Here is a 20,255-nt window from a genome sequence, read left to right on the forward strand (position 1 = left end):
GAAGAACTGGAAAGGCTCAGTAAAGTAGAAACCTCATTTTAAAACCTACATAGAATATAGGGCTATTAGCTCTATTATCATTAGCTCTGATATCACTTCTAGTATGGGTGAAAGAAATGAAGTGTTAATAAAATGTGTCCTTAGACTTGGTATAATAGTTTGAAATTTAGAAGGCAAAAGTTGGTGTTTTAGGAGGTACAGTCTTCTGTAACTCTGCAGAATGGGAATAAACATTGTTGCTTTTTGTTTTAGCTATTACTGGAACACTTGGAGTGTCTCGTCTCCCGGCATGAGCGATCTCTCAGAATGACCGTCGTAAAGAGACAAGCTCAATCTCCAGCAGGAGTTTCTAGTGAAGTAGAAGTTCTTAAAGCACTAAAATCTTTATTTGAACACCATAAAGCCCTTGATGAAAAGGTAATAACTGTGCTAGCTGATGTTTTAAAAATCATATCTCTTCTTAATGTGGACCATACAGTTGTATATACTTAAGCTGTGGGAGTGAGGTTCCCTGATGTTTTCTCTGTGGTGGCTGTGCTAAAACTGCATTAATAATTGTGCTCCCAAATGCAAGTGTTGCATTGTAGCAAGGTGCTGTAGTTCATTCCAGTATTCCATCAACTGTGCTAATGGTGCATCCGAACCATGCTTGATTTATGTATTTGTTGGAGAAATGCATATGTTTACTTACCTGTATAATATCAGGATTTAGCCTTTTAATTGTGTAATACCACAAGTGGACTAGAGAGTGCAGGAGGGAAGAAATCTGCTTACACTGTGCTATTAAATAAAGCTGATTTAAAGGAGCTCCACCCTTCAGCTGTACCTGATGTTAGCATCGGGCAATACAAATGGTAAAGCTTACTGTGAATTTTGCTGCTAACTCATAGTTTACTTGAACAGCTTTTGTGACCTTGTATACAAAGTCTTGCAGGTTATTTTCAGGAGATGTACACCTTCCTTGTAGCGAATAAGCAAAAGCATGCACGCTTTGTGCCTTACAAAAAGCTGGGCAAATTCTGGAGATGTTTAATTCTTGCCTATATGTACAGGTCATGTTGAGATATAATTTGCTATTGACGAGAAAAGAAAAAGCTAGATTTCGAGACATTCATTGTTCATCTAGAATTTTTTTTTGTAGTGTCTGTTGTAATTACTACTGACTTGAGATTAAGCTGATCTCTAAATGTAATGGAAATAAAGCATTGCTTATTACCTGAAAATGTGTGGCAGCATGGCAATGCGTGAGGTTGATTTCAGTGATATCAAATGATTTGAAATGACTCTTTCAGGTAAGGGAGAGGTTACGAGTAGCACTTGAAAGATGTAGCTTATTGGAAGAAGAACTAGGTACTACGCATAAAGAGGTAGGTTTCTTTTAAAAGTGTTCTTCAGGTGTGCATTGTGAGTGTTTAATCAATACCTATAATTTCTTCTGTTATTAAAGATTTTCTTTCAATTTCGTGCATTTAATTTTTACCAAGTGGAGATGACTGCTCTAACTTTGAAAGAGCAGAAGAGGAGGGAGGGGGGAAACAACCTGAAAAAGAAAAACCCAAACCAAAATAGTTTCTCTGGTTTTATAAGAAAAGCTTTTGGGGTGCAGTGGCATCATTTTTGAGTGCCTGTGACATATTTTCTTAATACATACCTTGCAGTAAAATCAGTAACTTTGTTTTGCTCTTTTGCTTTTGCAGCTGTTCTTTATATTACTGTTGAGATGGAAATTGAACTTGAAACTTAAATAAGCTTTTCTTTTCTTTTAGTTAATGATTCTGAAAGAGCAAAATAATCAGAAAAAAACACTTCCAGATGGGATGCTGGATATAAATCATGAACAAGAAAATACACCAACTACAAATGGGAAGGTAGAGCTATTTGCTTTGAGCTGACTGATTATTTTTTAAGATTAACCAGAATATTTTAATTGTAAACCATAATAAAAGATTTTGAAGATTAGATCAAAAAGCCTGTTTCACTTTTTTGCAGTCCGTCTCATAATAGAATTATTTCGGGGGTGAGATGTTTACTGCTAACAGTTCGTTTTTCAAATTTCTACATAATATGTAAATACTTCTCTCTCCTTAATAGCGATCTTCTGATGGTTCTTTGTGCCATGATGAAAATCTTGCTAAAGTGATTGAACTCCAAGACGTCATAGATAAGCAAAACAAGGAGCAGACACAAATGAAAGAACGCCTTACTGCTTTGTCTAGTAGAGTAGCAGAGCTAGAAGAAGATCTTGACACAGCTAGAAAAGACTTAATAAAGTCTGAAGAAATGAACACAAAATTGCAGAGAGATGTACGAGAGGTGAGGAATAAAATGTCAAAACTTGGGTAGTCACAAGTGTAATTGCTTTATAAAATTTGTCACTGATGCTCAGTTAATCGTTGATGTTCTTTGGTTTAAAGGTAAGGCATAATGCTTTACAGCATGATGGTCCTTTTATTGTTTAGAAGACCTGTTCCTTAGGGAAATTTGTCTTCCGAACTGACCTATTATTAACTAGACACTTAAACTTCTTAAACTAGAGATTTAGCATTGTGGACTTGAAGCATGAAAGATACTTGATCTTGTCATAAATGCTGACTGTATCCATGAAGTTCATTTTTTGTTGTTAAAGTTATGTGGTTATAGAAGCACTTAGTGATGTGGTTGACAGTAGTTGTAACCCATTCATCGCTTACCCTTGAATTCGTATGTCTTACTGTGCACTTTGGAAGAGATGTGTCCTTATAAAATTGAAAACGATAGTTCCCAGAACACTCTGACCATCCATAAAATAAAGATCAGTGGTCTTAAACATACTGCTAAAAACAAGAGTCATTGAACCTGTTAGTTACAAATTACGCTCACAGTTGTGCGCTCCCTGGTTTGATCACTAAATAATTATCCCTAGTATTAAAAGACTAAATTCTGTCTTGTGTTTTGGGTAGACTATGGCCCAAAAGGAGGACATGGAAGAGAGAATTACAACTCTTGAAAAACGCTACCTCGCTGCACAACGTGAAGCTACATCTGTGCATGACCTCAATGATAAACTTGAAAATGAAATAGCCACTAAAGACTCCATGCATCGACAGGTTGTAATTTGCACAGTACATTTTGCTCAGCATAATACCAATGGAAATAATGTTCATACTATTCTAAAGCACTTCACTTTTCTTTTAGGAAGTTAAATGTTTGTAATGCACCATTGTTGATGATTATTTTTTGGTAGGGAGTGTATTGTACAGTTTTACCCTGAAAAAATGAAGATGAGAGTATACTGGGGAACAGAAGTGTTTTTCAGGCTTTTTGGTGACTTGATTGTGCTGGAGGAGGGGTTTTGTCCTTTGTTTAGCCAATCACTTTCTAACTAGAGGAAGCCAGGTGACGCTTTGTTAACAAGAGGAGTGCCTGTTTGTAATTTTTTTTAAGTATTGTACACACTTCAATTTAAAAATAAGTTAATTCTCTGGTAACATACATAGTGTTATTTAAAATACAAAGGAATTTATCCTTGATATAACTCATTTTTAGCAGAGCCTTGACGTTGAAAACTTGCAGCATTTTCTATACTAATTCCCATACCGTAACTATATTTATTCAGTGATAGAGTTGCTTTTGAGATCTACAAAAATATTTGCAATAAAGAAAAATGAAAAAGGATTTCTCATATGTTGAAAGGGAAAATGCCACATCTTTGTTCTTGAAACCAGTTTTGGATAGCTTGTTGTCCTTAGTTCTAGTAAAGTCAGTAAACTGTCTCTTTACCTTCCTTTTTGGTCAAAATTGATACCATTTTAACACTAAAAATTGCTGATCATAATCCTGTGTAGAGTGAAGATAAGAACAGGCAATTGCAAGAACGGCTGGAACTAGCTGAGCAAAAGCTGCAGCAGACTTTGAGAAAAGCTGAAACTTTACCGGAGGTGGAAGCTGAACTGGCACAGAGAGTTGCAGCACTTTCAAAGGTGAGACAACTGGACAGTGTCCTCAAGATCTTTCTCTGTTAGTGTCCCACTACAAAAAATCTGTTCTTACTGTTGTTTTTGCTAATCTGTTTTAGTTATTCCCCGGCTAGTTCAGAGATTGTATCTCCCCATTTTCTGTTCATCTCTTCAAACGTGCTCTCATTTGTCCTGCTACTTTAATTTCTACCTGAAATTTGATTAGTTTTTCTCTTAACTCTGTTGCATTATGAAAGTGCCTTTCTGAGTTTCTACTTTGTTGGCTTTTATTGCAATGCTTTCAATAATAGGCATTAAAGTATTTTTAAAAAGTAACAATTTCTAAAGAGGAAAACCAGTTTTCTTCCACTGTTAACCAAGTGAGAGGGTGGGAGAAGTAATGCGTAGTCCTTAATACAAAGATATTTAGAGGACTGCAAAAGAAACAGTGAAGTCTGAAATAATGTATGTATTGACTATGAATGAACCTTTTTGTGTGTGTGTCTCTTTAAAGTCTTAGTTTCTTTTCTTTCCATGTTATCTTTTCCATCCCTTATTGGCTCTGTAGTCTGACCTTTTGTCTCCTGGGAACTCTGCTGCTAAAGTGTTGGAACTTACCACCAAACTTAGGAAGGTAGAATTTGTGTATTAGTCTTCATTTCTGCTTGCTGCTTTCTGCCTTGTCATGATCAACAACAAAAAATCATAGCGTCTAGGTTAGTGAGGAAAAGTTGAGAATGCAATTAATTTTGATGGTTTTTTGTTGGCTTTTGGGAAATTTGAATGAAATTCTGCTATTACACAATCATTTGCAAATAAGAGTTGATTCACAGGATCTAGTGGTGAGAGGTTTTGTCTTGTTATTTAACATGCAAACTCTCACACTAGGTACTCTTAGTGACAGAAAAGCATCTGTTTTGCATTGTATATTACCATTAAGGGCAGTTACACAAAGCATGTTAGATATATGGTTGTGCTTCAATGTTTTTATGCTTTTGAAAGTTTGTTTAATAACAAGTTCTAATTTTGTTTTTTATATCGGCAGGCTGAAGAGAGACATGGCAATATAGAAGAACGACTGAGACAAATGGAAGCACAGTTAGAAGAAAAGAATCAAGAACTGCAAAGGGTACTATAAATATTTTTGGCACAGAAACAATGCTGAAAGTCTGATTCTCTTCATGGTTTTCTACCATTCGGCAAAGCTGGTTTTGTTTCATCTCTAAAATAAACCAGAGTTTAGGTTGGCTAGTAGTTGGGAGATCTGAGCCACTTTCTATGGCTAACTTTCAATCTCAAGGAAAAGCTGAAAGTCTCTCATCAATTTGAAATAAGTTTGGGAATACCTCGTTGTTAGTCGTACTTCCTGATGAAGAGATCAAAAATCTTGCTGAAGTAATTAGGTGTGCAGAAATTGATTTATAGATTATAAATAATGAATTGTTTTAACTCTGTTTTGTTTGGAAGTATAAGCTCAGACTTTCAAACCTCTGATCTCAAATGGTCATTAAAATCTTGTGTCCCTCATACTCTCTTACAGAGTCATGGAGATACACGCAGTGTTTCTTATCTCTTTGGAAAAAAACATTTCTATTAAAGAAAAATGTAGATTAAAGAAAACAGACCTCTTTACAACCAGGCAATATTATAGCCATTGTAAGTTCCAAGTTATTTCAGTAAATTTGTCATAAGAATTTTGATTTTTATTTATCTTAGGCTAGACAGAGAGAGAAGATGAACGAAGAGCATAATAAACGCTTGTCAGAAACTGTGGATAAGCTTCTCTCTGAATCTAATGAAAGGCTTCAGCTTCATCTCAAGGAAAGGATGGCTGCCTTGGAAGATAAGGTAACCTTAAGTCACATTCCAGCATGTTTATTAATTACATGTTCAACGTTCTATAGTGATTTCTGTGTTTTGTAATGTGAAGTATATTCTTAATTCTTTTTTTTGGATGGAGGACAGGCCTTAAACAAGCGTTCAGAACACATCTTTTTAAGATGCTTTATTCTTTCTTAGTTGACTGGTGTGGACTGCATAAATAGGCTTCTCCAGTGTAATACAGGAAGTCTGAAGAATTAGGACTTGAACTATGACCTTTTCAGTTCAGATTCTTTTTATTTCACACAGCTTTTGTCTGTGTTGGTTACCATAAATCATTGTGGGATTCTTGCATGTTGAAACAATCCTGTGTTTTTTCCCAGATGGACAAGTTATACGAATGTAACGGGACTGTTCCCTGTGTTGTCAGTGCACATTTCAGAGCCTTGTCCTGTATTTAATTCCTCTTTTAAATTACAACATATTTACCTTTGATTCCTTTCTGCTTTGGAGCTCTGTCCTTAAGGATCTTTCTTTCATGCCTGTCTTTAAGAATTCCCTTATTCAGTGTCAAAAAGGAAAAAAAAATCAGTGCCTTTTACCAGTAGTACTTTGCTGAATTGGAATTGCTTTGTCTTGGATTAATAAACGGTTTCTTGTACTGGAGGCTGAGGTGACTATCTGAGGAAATGCCTCAGTGAAAGCTGAGTGGCTTATAATGATGTATTCAGGCTTCAATGGATGTTTACTTTCTCATGATTCATGTTAACTCAGTTCTTATCCCGAAACCTTCAGTCTTTCGAGAACTGTAGAACTGCCCAAACCTCAGATTATTAGAGATTTAGTTTTTTCTTTTTCCTCCTTTTGAACTCTGGGAGGTAAGAAAAATCACATAGTGTAGTACAAATAAAGGTTCAGGTCCTTTGAGTTAATGATGAGGATGCTTCCTGTCTGATCATAGAATGATTTGAGTTGGAAGGGACCTTAAAGATCATCTAATTCCAACTCACCTGCCATGGTCAGGGAGGTCAGTTATCTGGCATCTAAGGCTTCAGACTTCTGCCTTCTAGGTTTTAAGACTGCTATTTTCAAGATCACCAGCTGCTCCCAGTACTTCTGACTCTCTTGTTATGGGCCTTACTTACCTTAGGTTGCTCTGGCAGTTCTCATAAATTCAATTTCTGAGAAGCAGCTGACTGCATTTTTTTATGGTCGAACATTGTGAGGGATGTGTTAGAGTTAACACTAAACTCTTCTTTACTCCTCAAACATGAACTACATTCATGAATAATGAGAAAAATTCAGTTGACCCTCACTATCAGTAACAGCTTTGAGAAAAGTATTCTCCCAGTGGCTTCCAGCTCATTCTTCTATTAGGAAGAAACATGCATATAAAATTTCAATACTTCTGATCAGTGAAGCTCTTTTCCCAGAATGATTTGTTTGTTCACTTACGAAAGCTTATTACAGGCTTAAAATGCAAATAATGGTATTACTCATCTCAAGGAAATGTGTTTAGCAGAACTTTTTGGCAACTTTGGAAAGCAAAGAAAAAGTAAGGTGGTTATAGACTTACTATTAGAAGGGGGATCCTCTGATTTTTGTTTAGTTTTGTTTACTGTGGTCACGTTAGTTGAAAATCTTCTTGATTGTTGTAGCTCTCAGATGATTCTTAATTTGAATTTGGGAACTGCTTTGAGCAAATAGATTGTAGTAGTTGTAAGTATCTTGATATGAGTCGTTTAAAAGTTGCAACATAATGGTGAAGAAAACAGCTCTTGCATTATAGTAATTTCATTGATCAGACATGTGAAAACAAAAAGAAAATTCAGTGATAACAGCCAGCAATACCTTACTTACCAAACACTGAACAAATGTAAAGTACTTTAGCTGCATAATTACTGTTTGTTTTTTATTAAATGTGATAGAACTTCTACTACTAGTGAATCTATTATTTACATGGCTGTATACCTGAAAGGACATGCTTTCAGATGTGATCAAGGTGAAGCAGTGTAAGCAATAAACTATCTACTAACTTAAAATGCGTCTGTACAATATGACTGAAGTTTGTTAATAACTCGTATTGGTTATGATTTAGGAGTGGTAAGCTTTTATAAGTAACTTGTGATACATTTTGTTTTAGAATTCACTTCTTCGAGAAATTGAAAATGCAAAAAAACAAATAGAGGAACTTCAGCATGAGAAGGTATGACATGCATTTCTGAAATGTTATATTGGAAAATAATTGCTGCATTGCTACATAGCAGAAGCAGATTTGGCTTGCCCCATAAAGCTTAACATTATTAACACTACTTAGTCCAAAAATACCGATTTTGTGAGCTGATATTTTTTATTTTATAGTACGGTTTGCTTCAATGTTTTGATGTTTTTATAGGTAATATTTTGGTTTTTTCTTAGACATAACACAGTTCTGAATAAGCAAAGTGGCTGGATATATTGACAGTCTGCTGAAGTTTAAAGATTGCATAGTTTTTTTTACTGTTTTATGTATAAACTGTGAACAGTAAAAAGAAAAGAAGTACTTTAACGGTGGGTGTTTTTCCTTAGATATAAACTTAAAGCAGTGGATGTCATCAGATGCTTGTTTGATAAAATTGTCGTAAAATTCTGAGAGAGAGAGATTTATTAGGCTTGGTTATTCGTTTGCAATAGTGACTGGCACTGTAACTGGCAAATTAACTTCTTGAATAATAGTGGTGGGGCCCTTCATTTCTTTGCCTCCTTAAGCAGTGATGATTCATTTTATGATCACACTGTTCTGAAGTAATACTTGTTATTGCTTGTTAAATCACAGGTGTACTGCATCTCCCCAAATCATTCTAGTAATCAGCTAGGCCAAACTATTGGAGGCTGTAGTTTTGTAATAAAATGAAGAACATACTCAGAATGTTTTGCAGGATGCACTTTGAATTTTTATGTAGGCCCCTAGTTTTCGCACAAGGCACAGATGTTCATCATCAGCCCCTCTCCATAGTCTTTCATTGTTTTCTCATTCATTGAATTGCTTTGTTCAATTCCAAGTTTTTACAGCATGTATGAGTGCTAGAATTGAAAGTGGATGCTTTTAGGACTTGTTTTTCTCAGCTTGAGAAATCTTGTTTCCTGTTAAATATTGCCATTTTATTTTACTAAAGTTGGTAATATTTTGTTCAGTAGCTGCTTTTCAAGTATGTATATAGAGCCACAGTATAGAGGGCCAAGAATTATCCTTGGATGCCCTCTTGTGATGGTGATGTACTGTGTAGCAAAAATCATTTTGGTTTTATGTTGTTCAAGGCTGTGTTTTAAAACTGTTTACATCAGAGTTTCATAGAAACTAGATCAGTGGGCTAAATGTTATCTTATAAATTAGGATCTGATGCTGAATTTTTTTAATGCATATTGTATCTGTTTTTACAGGATAAACTTGTATTAAATATTGAAGCATTAAGGGCTGAAAATGACCAAGTGAGACTCAGAGCCACATCACTTCATCATAGGTACAAGCACGTAATTGTAGTTCAATTACTTTTTCTAATCTCCTGAAACAAAACTTAACCTATTGCAAATGAAAACACTTTAGTTGTAACTGTAAAACATTCTTTATAGAGCAGATAAGGCAGCTATTACACCTCTTAAAAAAAAAAAAAGAAAAAAAGGCACTGAGGGGACAACAAATCATTTGGGTAGGTTTCTTAGTTCGTTTCACTCCTTTCTGTATCTTATTAATGATAGTGTTTCTTCCTGTCTTAGCCGACCAGATTTCAGATACCCTATGACATCTTCATCTGTGGCTGACAGTCATGCAGACACTTATGGCACCTCTTCTGTGCTGAGGCGTCCCCAGAAAGGGCGTTTGGCAGCCCTCAGAGATGAGCCTTCAAAGGTAATAGAACTCTAAAAGGACTTGAGGTCAACAAAACATTCGACAACGAAGTAGATTAGATAAAGCTAACATGTTGCAAGGAGTTGGTGGAATAGGATTACCCAGCAATAAAACAGCTGGATCTTCTGTATCAAAATATATTTTAAGATGTGCTTGCATTTAGGTATTCTGCTTCACTAACACACAGCTACTAGGCTGCATAGTTCTATTTCAGTAACTGCAGTTTTGGGACCTTAATGTCAAATTTGCCTTAAGCATGATAAATCTGTGCTATGTAATCTGAAAGAGTCCTACCTTTGTGTCTGTACGCTTTGGATTTCAACTTTTGTTCACTAATGTAACATGTTACTGTCCTGCAAGCAAGTCTTGCAAGTTCTCCTTTTACACAAAGCTGATTTGAACATTTTCATTGTATTTGTTAGCAAAAATCTGTTAATTGAGAGCGTATCTAGCCAAGATAATGATGTTTTAATTTATCTACTGAGTCTGAATGTTTTAAAACTGTACTTACCTGTAAGAGGCAAAGTTTTCTACATCATAGCTTCTTGTTTTACGTTTCTCTAAATATTGCTATCTTGATGGATGCATTCAGCATGTAAGCGGACTTTAAAAAAAAATTGTTTAAAATATCTTGAAAAATAGTAGAAATGTCAGGTGTTTTGCATCTGAGTTTTTTTAATTCTCTTTTAACAGGTTCAAACTCTGAATGAGCAGGACTGGGAGCGAGCCCAGCAAGCCAGTGTATTGGCAAATGTGGCACAAGCATTTGAAAGTGATGTCGATGTGTCTGATGGTGAGGATGACAGGGAGACTATATTCAGTTCAGTTGATCTGCTGTCACCAAGTGGTCAGGCTGATGCTCAGACTTTGGCCATGATGCTTCAAGAACAGTTGGATGCAATTAACAAAGAGATTAGGTATGGCATATCTCCTGTTACATGTTTTTCTAAAGAAGAATGCGTGACACAAGAAATCCTTTTTGTATGGTTACTCACATCATTGTTTACTCATTCACTTTCCTTTGGGGGATTGAGAGAGTGGGAATTGACAAACAAGCAAAAAAAACTAGATTGTCTGTGCCTTAAGTATTCCTTTCAGGTCTTCAGTCTCATTTGTAGAAGGTAGGGTATTGCTAGCTGGACAGAAACACCTGCATGGTGGTAATAGTTGTAGTATTTACGACCTCTTTTCAGATTGGATTACAAAATTTTCAGTGCAGCTGTTTTGTCTGTCAAGTGCTGCTGCTTTTTAAAATGCTTGCGTGGGCCCTTCTGTTTATATGGTACTTGTTTGAATGCTATGTTCCTTTGGAACCTTTTTTTCTTTTAGGCTTATACAGGAAGAAAAGGAAAACACAGAACAGCGTGCAGAGGAAATTGAAAGCAGAGTGGGTAGTGGGAGTTTGGATGCTCATGGCCGATTCCGGTCCATGAGCTCCATTCCTCCTCCCTATGCAAGCGGTTCGCTTGCTGGTTCTTCCCCACCTGGCAGCGGCCGCTCCACCCCAAGGCGGATTCCGCATAGTCCAGCTAGGGAAGTGGACAGACTAGGTATCATGACGCTGGTAAGTATCCACTAACTTTAATTTTCCAGGAGAATGTTCCTTTTCTGTGGGAAATGCATTTGATTTTCCCCTTCCTCACCTTCTTACTTAACTCTGTTCGTCCTTTCTCTAGTTTTTTTCCTACTGCTTCCTTTCAACTTCTGTAAAAAGTGTAAGATAAAATCGTAACGATTAAAAACAAAAAAATTCAGAACTCAATTCTATAGTTTGGTCAGCATCTCATACTGAAATATTCCTTTTGTTATGATTTTTCGTAATTGCTTTTCCTAGAAGAAATAAGGTTTTCTTTTTTACCCTCACTCCAGGAACAAGTTTTAAGCTTCAGTTTTAGTGGTCTTTTTTTTGGCAAATATTCAGCTAAACCATAGTTTGCATGTCTTATATTAATCTTGAAGTTTATAAGATGTCACAGCTTTGATAATATCAAGTGCTAGTGTCTTTTCCTAGCCTATTAAACACGTAGATAAATGTTAGACCTAGTAGCTGATGTAGTGGCAGCTTGGTCTCAGCAGTTCAGTGAGTGGACAAGGATGGATCCATTATTTTGACTTTCCTAAAACTGCTTAGGAAAATTAATCCTAGGAGCTGCTTTATGCAGTAGGTCTACCTGTAAAAAAAAAAGACCAGTTTTCCACCTTTTTGTTTATATAAATTTTAGGCAAATCTATTTCCTTTTTAATATACGGAACGTGTTTCACTGAGAAGTAAATTGGAATTAAAAGAATACTTCTGTCTGTATACGTTACTTTGTCTCCAGATTTGGAACCTGTGCTTAATAGTTATTTGTGCAGCATCGTGGTTACTACACTTTATTGTCTTGGATTATTGCACTTGTATCATGACTGTAAGATTCAATGGACAAGGAATACAATAGCAGACACACTGCAGAAGACTGACACATCTAATCTGGGTCTCTGATAGGAGTTTAAAAATTAGTATTTCTAGCTTTTTGAAATGAACGTGTAATGATTTTGTGTGTAATGGAAGGTTCTTTTCCATAAAAAGGAATCATTTGTCATTCTTGTATTTAAAAAAGTCAAGCTCATCTTTATTTCGTAGGAAACAACAAATTTCTGGAGATGGAGTGCTTTATATCCTTACTCTCACAGTAAAAAGTAGTTAGGTAACTCCTAAGTACCTCTCTTAAAAGAAAAATATGTTAAAAAAAAAGTTAAATCACCATGTTTATGATAATGAGATCAGAAGAATGTTTTATCTTAATACATAATGCAGCTGGGGGGGGAAAATAAATTGTAATGGTGCATTTGTCTGTTTTCATACTTGGTAACCGATTCATGAAAGTGTGAAAGCATGCAAACAATAAGCTGTGCTTCCAGAATTACCGAACGAGAGATTTCTAGAAACTTTTGGAAAGGCTATTGTGAATTGAGACAGAATGAGTTCTTTTGATTTTTGACAGCTGCATTACTTTGGGTATGGTGGCAGCATTAGTTAATTAGACAACTAAAGAAGCGTTGGGCAGTACAGTTAGCTGAAAACCTCTCATCTAGTTTAAAAGCTATCAACATAATGAATTCTGAAGCTTATAGCTCTCTCCAACAATTTGCATGGATATTTTTCATTCCATGTTGCAAACACTTTCAGATTTTTGTTCAGTCAAATTTAGTAGAGGAAAGAGCCAGAAAATTGAATATGAATGTGATGTTATTTCAGAGCTTGTTTTATTTACCTAGTACTCTACAGTCAGAGTAAAATAACAAAACTTATTAATTTTGTGTAGTTTGCATGCATTCTAGTTAGAAGATGTTTAAAAGTCCTACTGATTTTAAAAATACCAACAACAAAACAGCAAAAAATATGAAGGCTGCTGACTATTTTACTGACTTTATTTTTTGTTTACAGTCTTTTGAAGTAATTAGTAGCCTAATAGAACTATGACAAATAATCTAAATATAATTTTTGTCAATATTAGCCTGAATAACTCTAACTTGTTCACATAACTGAAGGTTGCTATCTTGGTCTGTGTGGTGGCAGAAGTGAGAAGTACCTAGGAAGTGAAATACAGTGGGTTCTGGAGCAGATGGAGGATTAAGTAAAACTGATAATCTGAATCAAGCATTCCATCACATTAAACTTGGTAAAAAGAATGTTGTTATTGTGTAGAAATGTGCTACTGTTAGCACTCTTTCACAGATATTAGAGTATGACTGCTTTTTATGCTATATAGCGTAAAACTGTGGAATTGGCTGAGGTGTTGGAAATTAAGTAACACTGGCAAGATATTAAGCTCTGTGCCTGGTATTGCTACATGTAGGTTATGTTGTTCAAGGGGAGAAGGGGAGTCCTTGACAGAAGACTGGAAATCCTCTATTTTAAAAGCAACAACTCATGCCCCAAAATGCTCTACGGTTTTTTGTGCTAAAGATAACTAGCACATCTTGTGTGCTGGCTTTGCCTATAGTACCACTACACTGAAATATCTGGAGTACTTCTGTAGGCAATCCAGTATAAATCTTGATTATTTTTCTTCCTTTTCCGTCTTTAGGTGTACATTTTTAAATCTCTGTGGTTTGAAGAGTGCTTAATACTCTGTATGTTTCTCTGTGTTGTTGCTGTAATTGTTTGAATTTTCCCTAGTGTATTTTGTCTGTGGTAGTTAATTCAGTTTATGCTACAGTTCACAATAAATATGGCTTTTCCAAATTTTTTTTGCACGCATCTTTCAGCCTAGTGATTTAAGGAAACACCGTAGAAAGGTAAAGTCTTTAGTTTATTTACTGATATGCCCCTTCATTTTCTTACTCTTCTCCCAACTTGTTAATGGATACCAGAAGCATATGAGAAAATTTGCTTGTTAACTGTGTAATAAAGATTATAAGTTCTTTGATTTCAAATGTAAAATGGTTTTTCTTAACAGAAGTGTGGGTTTGGTTGTATGTTTTTGAGTGTTTTTTTGCTGGTATGTGTTACAGCTGTGTTCTGTTTGTAATTGCTATTTTGCAATTGTAACAAAACAGTATTTAATTTCAAGGATCTATTAATGCATACACAATTTGTAATTTCTGTTCTTCAAACAGAAGATTAGCCATGGCCACAGGTACATAGAAACTGACTCTATAAAATTGGTAATTTTGCTAATGACTGTACAAACGCAACAGGGAGAACTCCTTTTCCCAGAACTGTTTTCTTGGTATTTGCATTTTATGTAAACTGAAGTCAGCTGTGTTGGTTTCGTGGAGCTGATGACATTACTTTTATTCATTCGTAGATCTAAGAACTAAAGATGGCTACTTGCTCACCTCACTAGCTAAGTCTGAAATGCAGCAGCTTGTCAGTGAAGCTTAAAAAAGAAAATAATTCAGAAGTTCAAACGAAAACCAGGCAACTGCAGAATAGGGCAAGAATAGCCCTTTAATGTGGAAACTACTGATTTTCCTTCTATTGTTTTTGTGTTGTTAATGTTGCTTTCATATTAGCATATTCCAACAAAAGCCTCAAGTTTTATTTGTTTTCCATTAGTCTCCAGCTTCTAGAGAAGAGGTACGAGATGATAAAACGACAATAAAATGTGAGACGTCCCCACCTTCTTCACCTCGATCTTTGCGTTTGGACAGAGTCCAGAAAGGGGCTTTGCATACAGTGAGCCACGAAGATATCAGGGACATAAGAAAGTAAGTAGCTATGAATAAATCAGGCCTACTAGTAACATTGGTTGGTATTTCACATCATCAGTATAAAATTCTTATAGGCTGAGCAGCTTTGCAGTTTTAGATTTCAATCTAGATACTGAAATGTCTCTAGAAAGAAAGATCTAAGACCACATAAACAGGTGAGTGTTGAATAAACAGCACAAATTTTAATGACTGGAAATGTCTTTTGTCATCAAGCCTGCATTAGGTTTGCTTCACATCCTCTTTCACGGATTGCAGTTTATCTATAACGAAGAAAATTGAAAAATTAATTCAGTTGGTGTGTGGTTTTTCTTTTTCAAGCATTTCAAGTATTTTCAAGTATTTCAAACTTTTATTGTCTGCTTAATTTGTAAGGAACTTGTATTGTCAGCTTTGGCTTCCCTGCATTGCACTTTAAACGCCTTAATTCTTACTTCAATAAGTAAGTTCCTTGCTATAATATATAAATATTACACCCCTCCTTTTCTTTCCCTTGTTTTTCTCTGTTTAACGACATTATTTTAGTAGATCTATTTCTTCTTGTGATATTTATCAAATCTGGAATTAAATGTTACTAGTAAGCTGCTAATCTTTTGTTAACTTGCACGGAAACCAGAAGTTGTCTTTCACTGTGTAATGACAGTGAGTTTGTACATAAACTAGTTTGACTCCTTTTTTCTTTTTTTTATTGTGAAAGTTCAACCGGCTCACAAGATGGGCAAGCAAGTAATCCTAGTAGCAGCAATAGTAGCCAAGATTCCCTTCATAAAGCCCCCAAAAAGAAGGGGATCAAATCCTCTATTGGCCGCTTGTTTGGCAAGAAAGAAAAGGGACGACCTGGACAAACAAGCAAGGAAGCATTAGGACAAGGTTGGTTTGCCTTTTTTCTTTTTTTCTTTAGGGAAAAACTAAATTTTAGGATCTATGTGTCAGTACATATGTTTGACAGTGTTTTGTTGCTTATGCGCAACATGTTTTATCAAATTAGACACTGAATCTTTTGGCAAGTCTTTCTATGTGCAAGCTTGGTGAGTTAAGTATTGCTGTCTTTGTGTATGCCTTCTTCTTATTTGAAAGCATATTATTCCTATATGATTCCTCTATAAAATGCATTGCTCTCTGAATGTTTGAGTTTTCATAATATATAGTTTTCATAATAGTGTATAAAGCTATCAACACAACTAATATTGTGGAGTATATGAAATCCAAAGAAGTTCTTGTTTAACAGGATAAAGATTCTGGGCATTCTTAATCATTATTACAAAAATCAAATGGCTCTTAAGTTCATTTGCAGCTCTCTTAACCGCTATCACCAGTAATTAGCACACTTAGTAAATGGGGAATAGTATTTCCAGGACAACGTGAATGAGGCGAGTGTGCAAATTAATAGATAGAAGTCCTTCTGAAGCCATGTTATGCATTACTTCAGAATTGCACTTGAAAAGTTGCAGCCAGGCATGTTTATCATGACAAATAATGGCAATGAGTTTGTGTTATTGTATGTAAACTGTTTCTTCTAAATATTCCATCATATACTGTTTGGAAAGTCTTTACCAAAACAAAATGCTTCTTCGTTGGATTTGCACAACAAGTATTGCTGAAATATAGGCAATACTAGATGATTCTCCATTTGCATATATAAGTGGTGCACCAGGACAAAATGTTATATGGCAAGTCATCTATTTCATTTGTTTCATAAAAGCTCCGTTTTGTAAATGAGACTGTTTTGACATGGTTTGTTATGATTATTTGATCTGTTTTCACCAAAGATGGTATGAAGAGTACTTACCTCTTGGGGTGATAGTGTGTAGAAAGGTACAGCTATAGGCACATGTGATGAAAAGTTGATTGCGGGCTTCAGCAGTGCCATCCAGTCAGTGGAAAACAGCTGTTGACGAAGTTGGGACAGATGATCTGCAGGGAGAGCGGTGAAAACCAAAGCAACATTGCAGTGGCTGTAAGCACTCGAGAAGGGGATTACAGATCTTTCGTATTTTCCATGTTGCTCTTGGCATAATTCTCCAATGAAGGAGATGCTTTGATATACACTATTCTATACCCTTAGAAGTCTTAAGAGTTAACCCTTCCCTTACATTCTGTAACTTTCTATAGGTGTTCTACCAGCAATATAGTACAAACCAAATGAGGTTAAATGAGGCTGCGCAGCTAAAATTGATAGTTAGCTCCATTATCCAAATCACCAGCTGTATTGTAGACTGCTAAAGGTGAATTAAGACTTTTTAATCAACGTGAAATACTTGCCAGGGCTGGTAAGCTTGTCATGATTTCCCTTACAAATATTCCAATCGGTTTTGTACAGTCACTACTTGGAATTTCCAGCAAAGCATTCATATGACTTCCTGGTTCAAATGCTTAGATGTGATCTATTGGTGAGATGTCCTGCGACCAGTAGAACTCCTTTCTGTGAAGGTTTTGCCATTAAGACTGAAATAGGAGCAGAAAAAATATTTAGAAGAGCATTTGCACAGTTTTCTTCTTCTTCATGCCCTCACTCCACCATTCACCACAATCACTGCTAGTTCTGTACCTGCTCTTCTAGTTAGTCTTCATTTATACATTTTTGGGGCTTGTTGTAGGTCTGAATGTTTCCTCACCAAAGGATTGTAGATAACCAAAGGGAGTATAAGACTAAGTATGATTATGATAAATACTTAAATGAAACTCTGAGCCCAAGCACATCTGTAAGATAATCCTACAAAAGGTTTTACCTGGTTTGACTTTCATGGACCTGACAGAGGAAAAACTTTTTATCTGCCACTTACGTGGAAAGAAATTTCCTGTTTTAAAACAATCAGAAATACTACAAAGGATTAAATATTTTTGCTTAGAAAATAACAAGACTGTGTTTTTCCTTTTCTTTGCAGCTGGCGTGGCAGAAGCAGATAGTTCCTCTCAGGATGCATTAGGTCTTAGCAAACTTGGAGGTCAGGCAGAAAAAAACAGAAAAATGCAGAAAAAGTAAGTGATATTTTCAATCCTCTATTAAGGTATTGCCTTGTTCAAAAATGCTTTGTTTTCAGTTCTGTGTTTTCAGGTATTTTTACTCTGTATGGTGCTGTGGCTCTTAAGCCTCTGAATTCCTTTTTTTACTAATTTTTCCAGATTATTAGTGGTAGAGTAATCTTGGTAAGTTTGGAAGGAGTTTAATTGGTGAATGCTTGTTGCTTGAAAGCAGACTCTTATCAAACTGTGCTTCAATACTTTATTTAATTCCTGCTTTGAATTCAATTCATTTGGAAGACTCTAAAGTGCTTTGACAATTACTTGTTAGAGAGCAGTATGAAAGCACGGAAAGTTCACTACAGGGCATCCTTCTGTATGCACTGGCTTGTTTCTTTTGTAACAAGTGGCTCTGAACCAGTTTCCTTTTGTGTTGTAGTTGCTAATTGTGTTGGTTGCTTTTTTCCACTTCTATTTAAGAGTATCTTGATATTTTTCACTCCATATTATAGCAATTTAAATCTTTGTTTTCACCATATACTCTTAATTTCCTCTGTTTGATGAACTGTGACTCCCTTTAAAGCACCTTTTAGATATGCAGTTATTTTTTCCTGGCAATGAGAAATTTTTCCAGCTGTGTCCAAGCAAATCATTAAAGTTCATCTCTGAGTACCTACTGCATGTTTTGTTATTCCTTGACTTAGAAGAGATGTAGCAAGGTGTAGGTGAGAATTGATATTGTTATTAGGAGTCTTGATGATGTTGATATGGTAATACAGGAAACACCTGAATTGCATAAGTAGGATCAGGCATTCCTTGCATTTCTCCCCCCCGAAGCTTAGCCATATACTTTATGCTTCTGGTGCTTGTCCAGCTGTCATTACTCGCAGCTAAAAAAGCTGTCTGAGATAAGAAATGTTGTGCTTTTTTACTTGCCTTCTGAAGATTAAATAATGTATGTTAGAATGACAGTGTGATGAATTTATCTTTGCAAGAGATTTCTTGCAGTACCTATTAACAAATAAAAATCACGCCTGGTCACTTTACTAATGGAAACCAGCAGTGTGTCGGTTTGGAAAGTCAGAATGGAATGTGGTTTTGTTTGCATAACAGTAGGCTCAGCTGTTTTTCGTCAGACTTTTACAGTGAAGGCAATCACACAATACTATAATGTGATATTTTGCTTTTTCTACAGAGGTTTAAAGTTGTACCACATCTTGCTTGAATAAATTATTTTAATCTGGTCACACATGAGTAGTGGTAGGCCTATTCTCTGAACAGTATAGATTTTTCTCAACACTAGTGACAAATTAGAATTCTAGAGAAGAGCAGTCTGTGCTGTGTTAATTTAATAAATACAAAAAGTATACTTGCGGGTTGATCATAGAATTTCTTAACTTTACAAGGGCAGAATATGTTTACAACCAATACATAAAGTGTACCTAATGGCTGCTATGTTGGTTGCTTTAAGTGCAAGCATCTATATTTGACATTTGGAAATTAACTTGCTAGCTATACATGGATACATACATATTCACAGTAAAGTACCTATAATTTGTGTTGATGAAGAATCTTATGGCAAATAGTACTTACTGCTGAGAGCAGCACGTCCACAAAAAGGCTGAGGGCAATAATCAATGTCTCTTCTAACAAAACTTTATAGTGACAGAATTAAATTATATGCATAATTTGTCTGTTTTTGTGCACCTTTGGTTTCCGTTTAATCTTAGTTTTATATTTTTCTTTATTGTTTTATTTTCCTTTTGTTTACCGTTTGTGGTAGTGCAAAATCAGGGTAAGTCTATATTTGATTTATTAGGATTCTTGTGAAATTATGATAAATCTTGTTTGGATTTTTTAGTCTGAAAAGTGCTAACTTTCTTCAAAAAAGTGTAATTATGAGAAGAGAGATTAGATTCAGAAGAATTTGTCGTGAAAGTGTTGCTGAAATATATCCAGTGTTGTCTTAATGCTAGCTGTATGTCTTGCGTAACTTGCATGGTGTGATTTTTTTTACAATGAAAATTTTAAGTCTTAGTTGAAACTTTAGGGTTTGAAAGTTGCTTGGGAATAGTTGATAGTCATGGTGATCCAATTTGAAGGTAGACGTATTTCTTTGAAAGTGGTGTTGCTCTTTGCCTACTGAATGTGAGTTGTCTTTAGAGTTTTGTTCATGCTGTTCACCTTCGTGAGCTGTACTGCTGACGTTGTTTGCCACAACTGTATTTGTGCTTTGTATACATCATTACAAGCTTAATGCTGTCTTAACTAAAAAGGAAGGGTACTGTCAGTTTAAGATATCTTTCCTTAAAAAAAGTTATGCACAAAGTTTACGTACCTGTTAGCGGTACGTAAGAATATTAACTTTCCACTGATGGTCTTCCTGAAGTTATTTTCATTTCATTCTTAGTATTGTTGCCTTTCAGTTTTTGCACCATATAACTCTTTGTCATTTC

At 35.5% G+C, this 20,255-nt stretch overlaps 1 protein-coding gene across 5 annotated transcripts in view; it reads left to right on the plus strand.

Moving 5' to 3' along the window:
* The window catches only part of PPFIA1 (PTPRF interacting protein alpha 1), a 55,396-nt gene that overhangs the window by 20,942 nt on the left and 14,199 nt on the right, over nt 1-20,255 (plus strand). For all 5 annotated transcript variants that reach the window (XM_021402053.1, XM_021402055.1, XM_021402057.1 and 2 more), the window contains exons 4-19: nt 253-417; nt 1,293-1,367; nt 1,767-1,868; nt 2,092-2,313; nt 2,940-3,086; nt 3,825-3,959; nt 4,981-5,064; nt 5,652-5,783; nt 7,900-7,962; nt 9,177-9,256; nt 9,510-9,642; nt 10,336-10,559; nt 10,972-11,206; nt 14,687-14,838; nt 15,536-15,708; nt 17,724-17,817. In XM_021402053.1, coding sequence (XP_021257728.1) covers nt 253-417; nt 1,293-1,367; nt 1,767-1,868; nt 2,092-2,313; nt 2,940-3,086; nt 3,825-3,959; nt 4,981-5,064; nt 5,652-5,783; nt 7,900-7,962; nt 9,177-9,256; nt 9,510-9,642; nt 10,336-10,559; nt 10,972-11,206; nt 14,687-14,838; nt 15,536-15,708; nt 17,724-17,817 — 2,216 coding nt within the window. The remainder of the gene's footprint in view (nt 1-252; nt 418-1,292; nt 1,368-1,766; nt 1,869-2,091; nt 2,314-2,939; nt 3,087-3,824; nt 3,960-4,980; nt 5,065-5,651; nt 5,784-7,899; nt 7,963-9,176; nt 9,257-9,509; nt 9,643-10,335; nt 10,560-10,971; nt 11,207-14,686; nt 14,839-15,535; nt 15,709-17,723; nt 17,818-20,255) is intronic.

Source organism: Numida meleagris, chromosome 6, assembly GCF_002078875.1.
Source record: "Numida meleagris isolate 19003 breed g44 Domestic line chromosome 6, NumMel1.0, whole genome shotgun sequence".
In the NCBI taxonomy this organism is placed as follows: Eukaryota; Metazoa; Chordata; class Aves; order Galliformes; family Numididae; genus Numida; species Numida meleagris.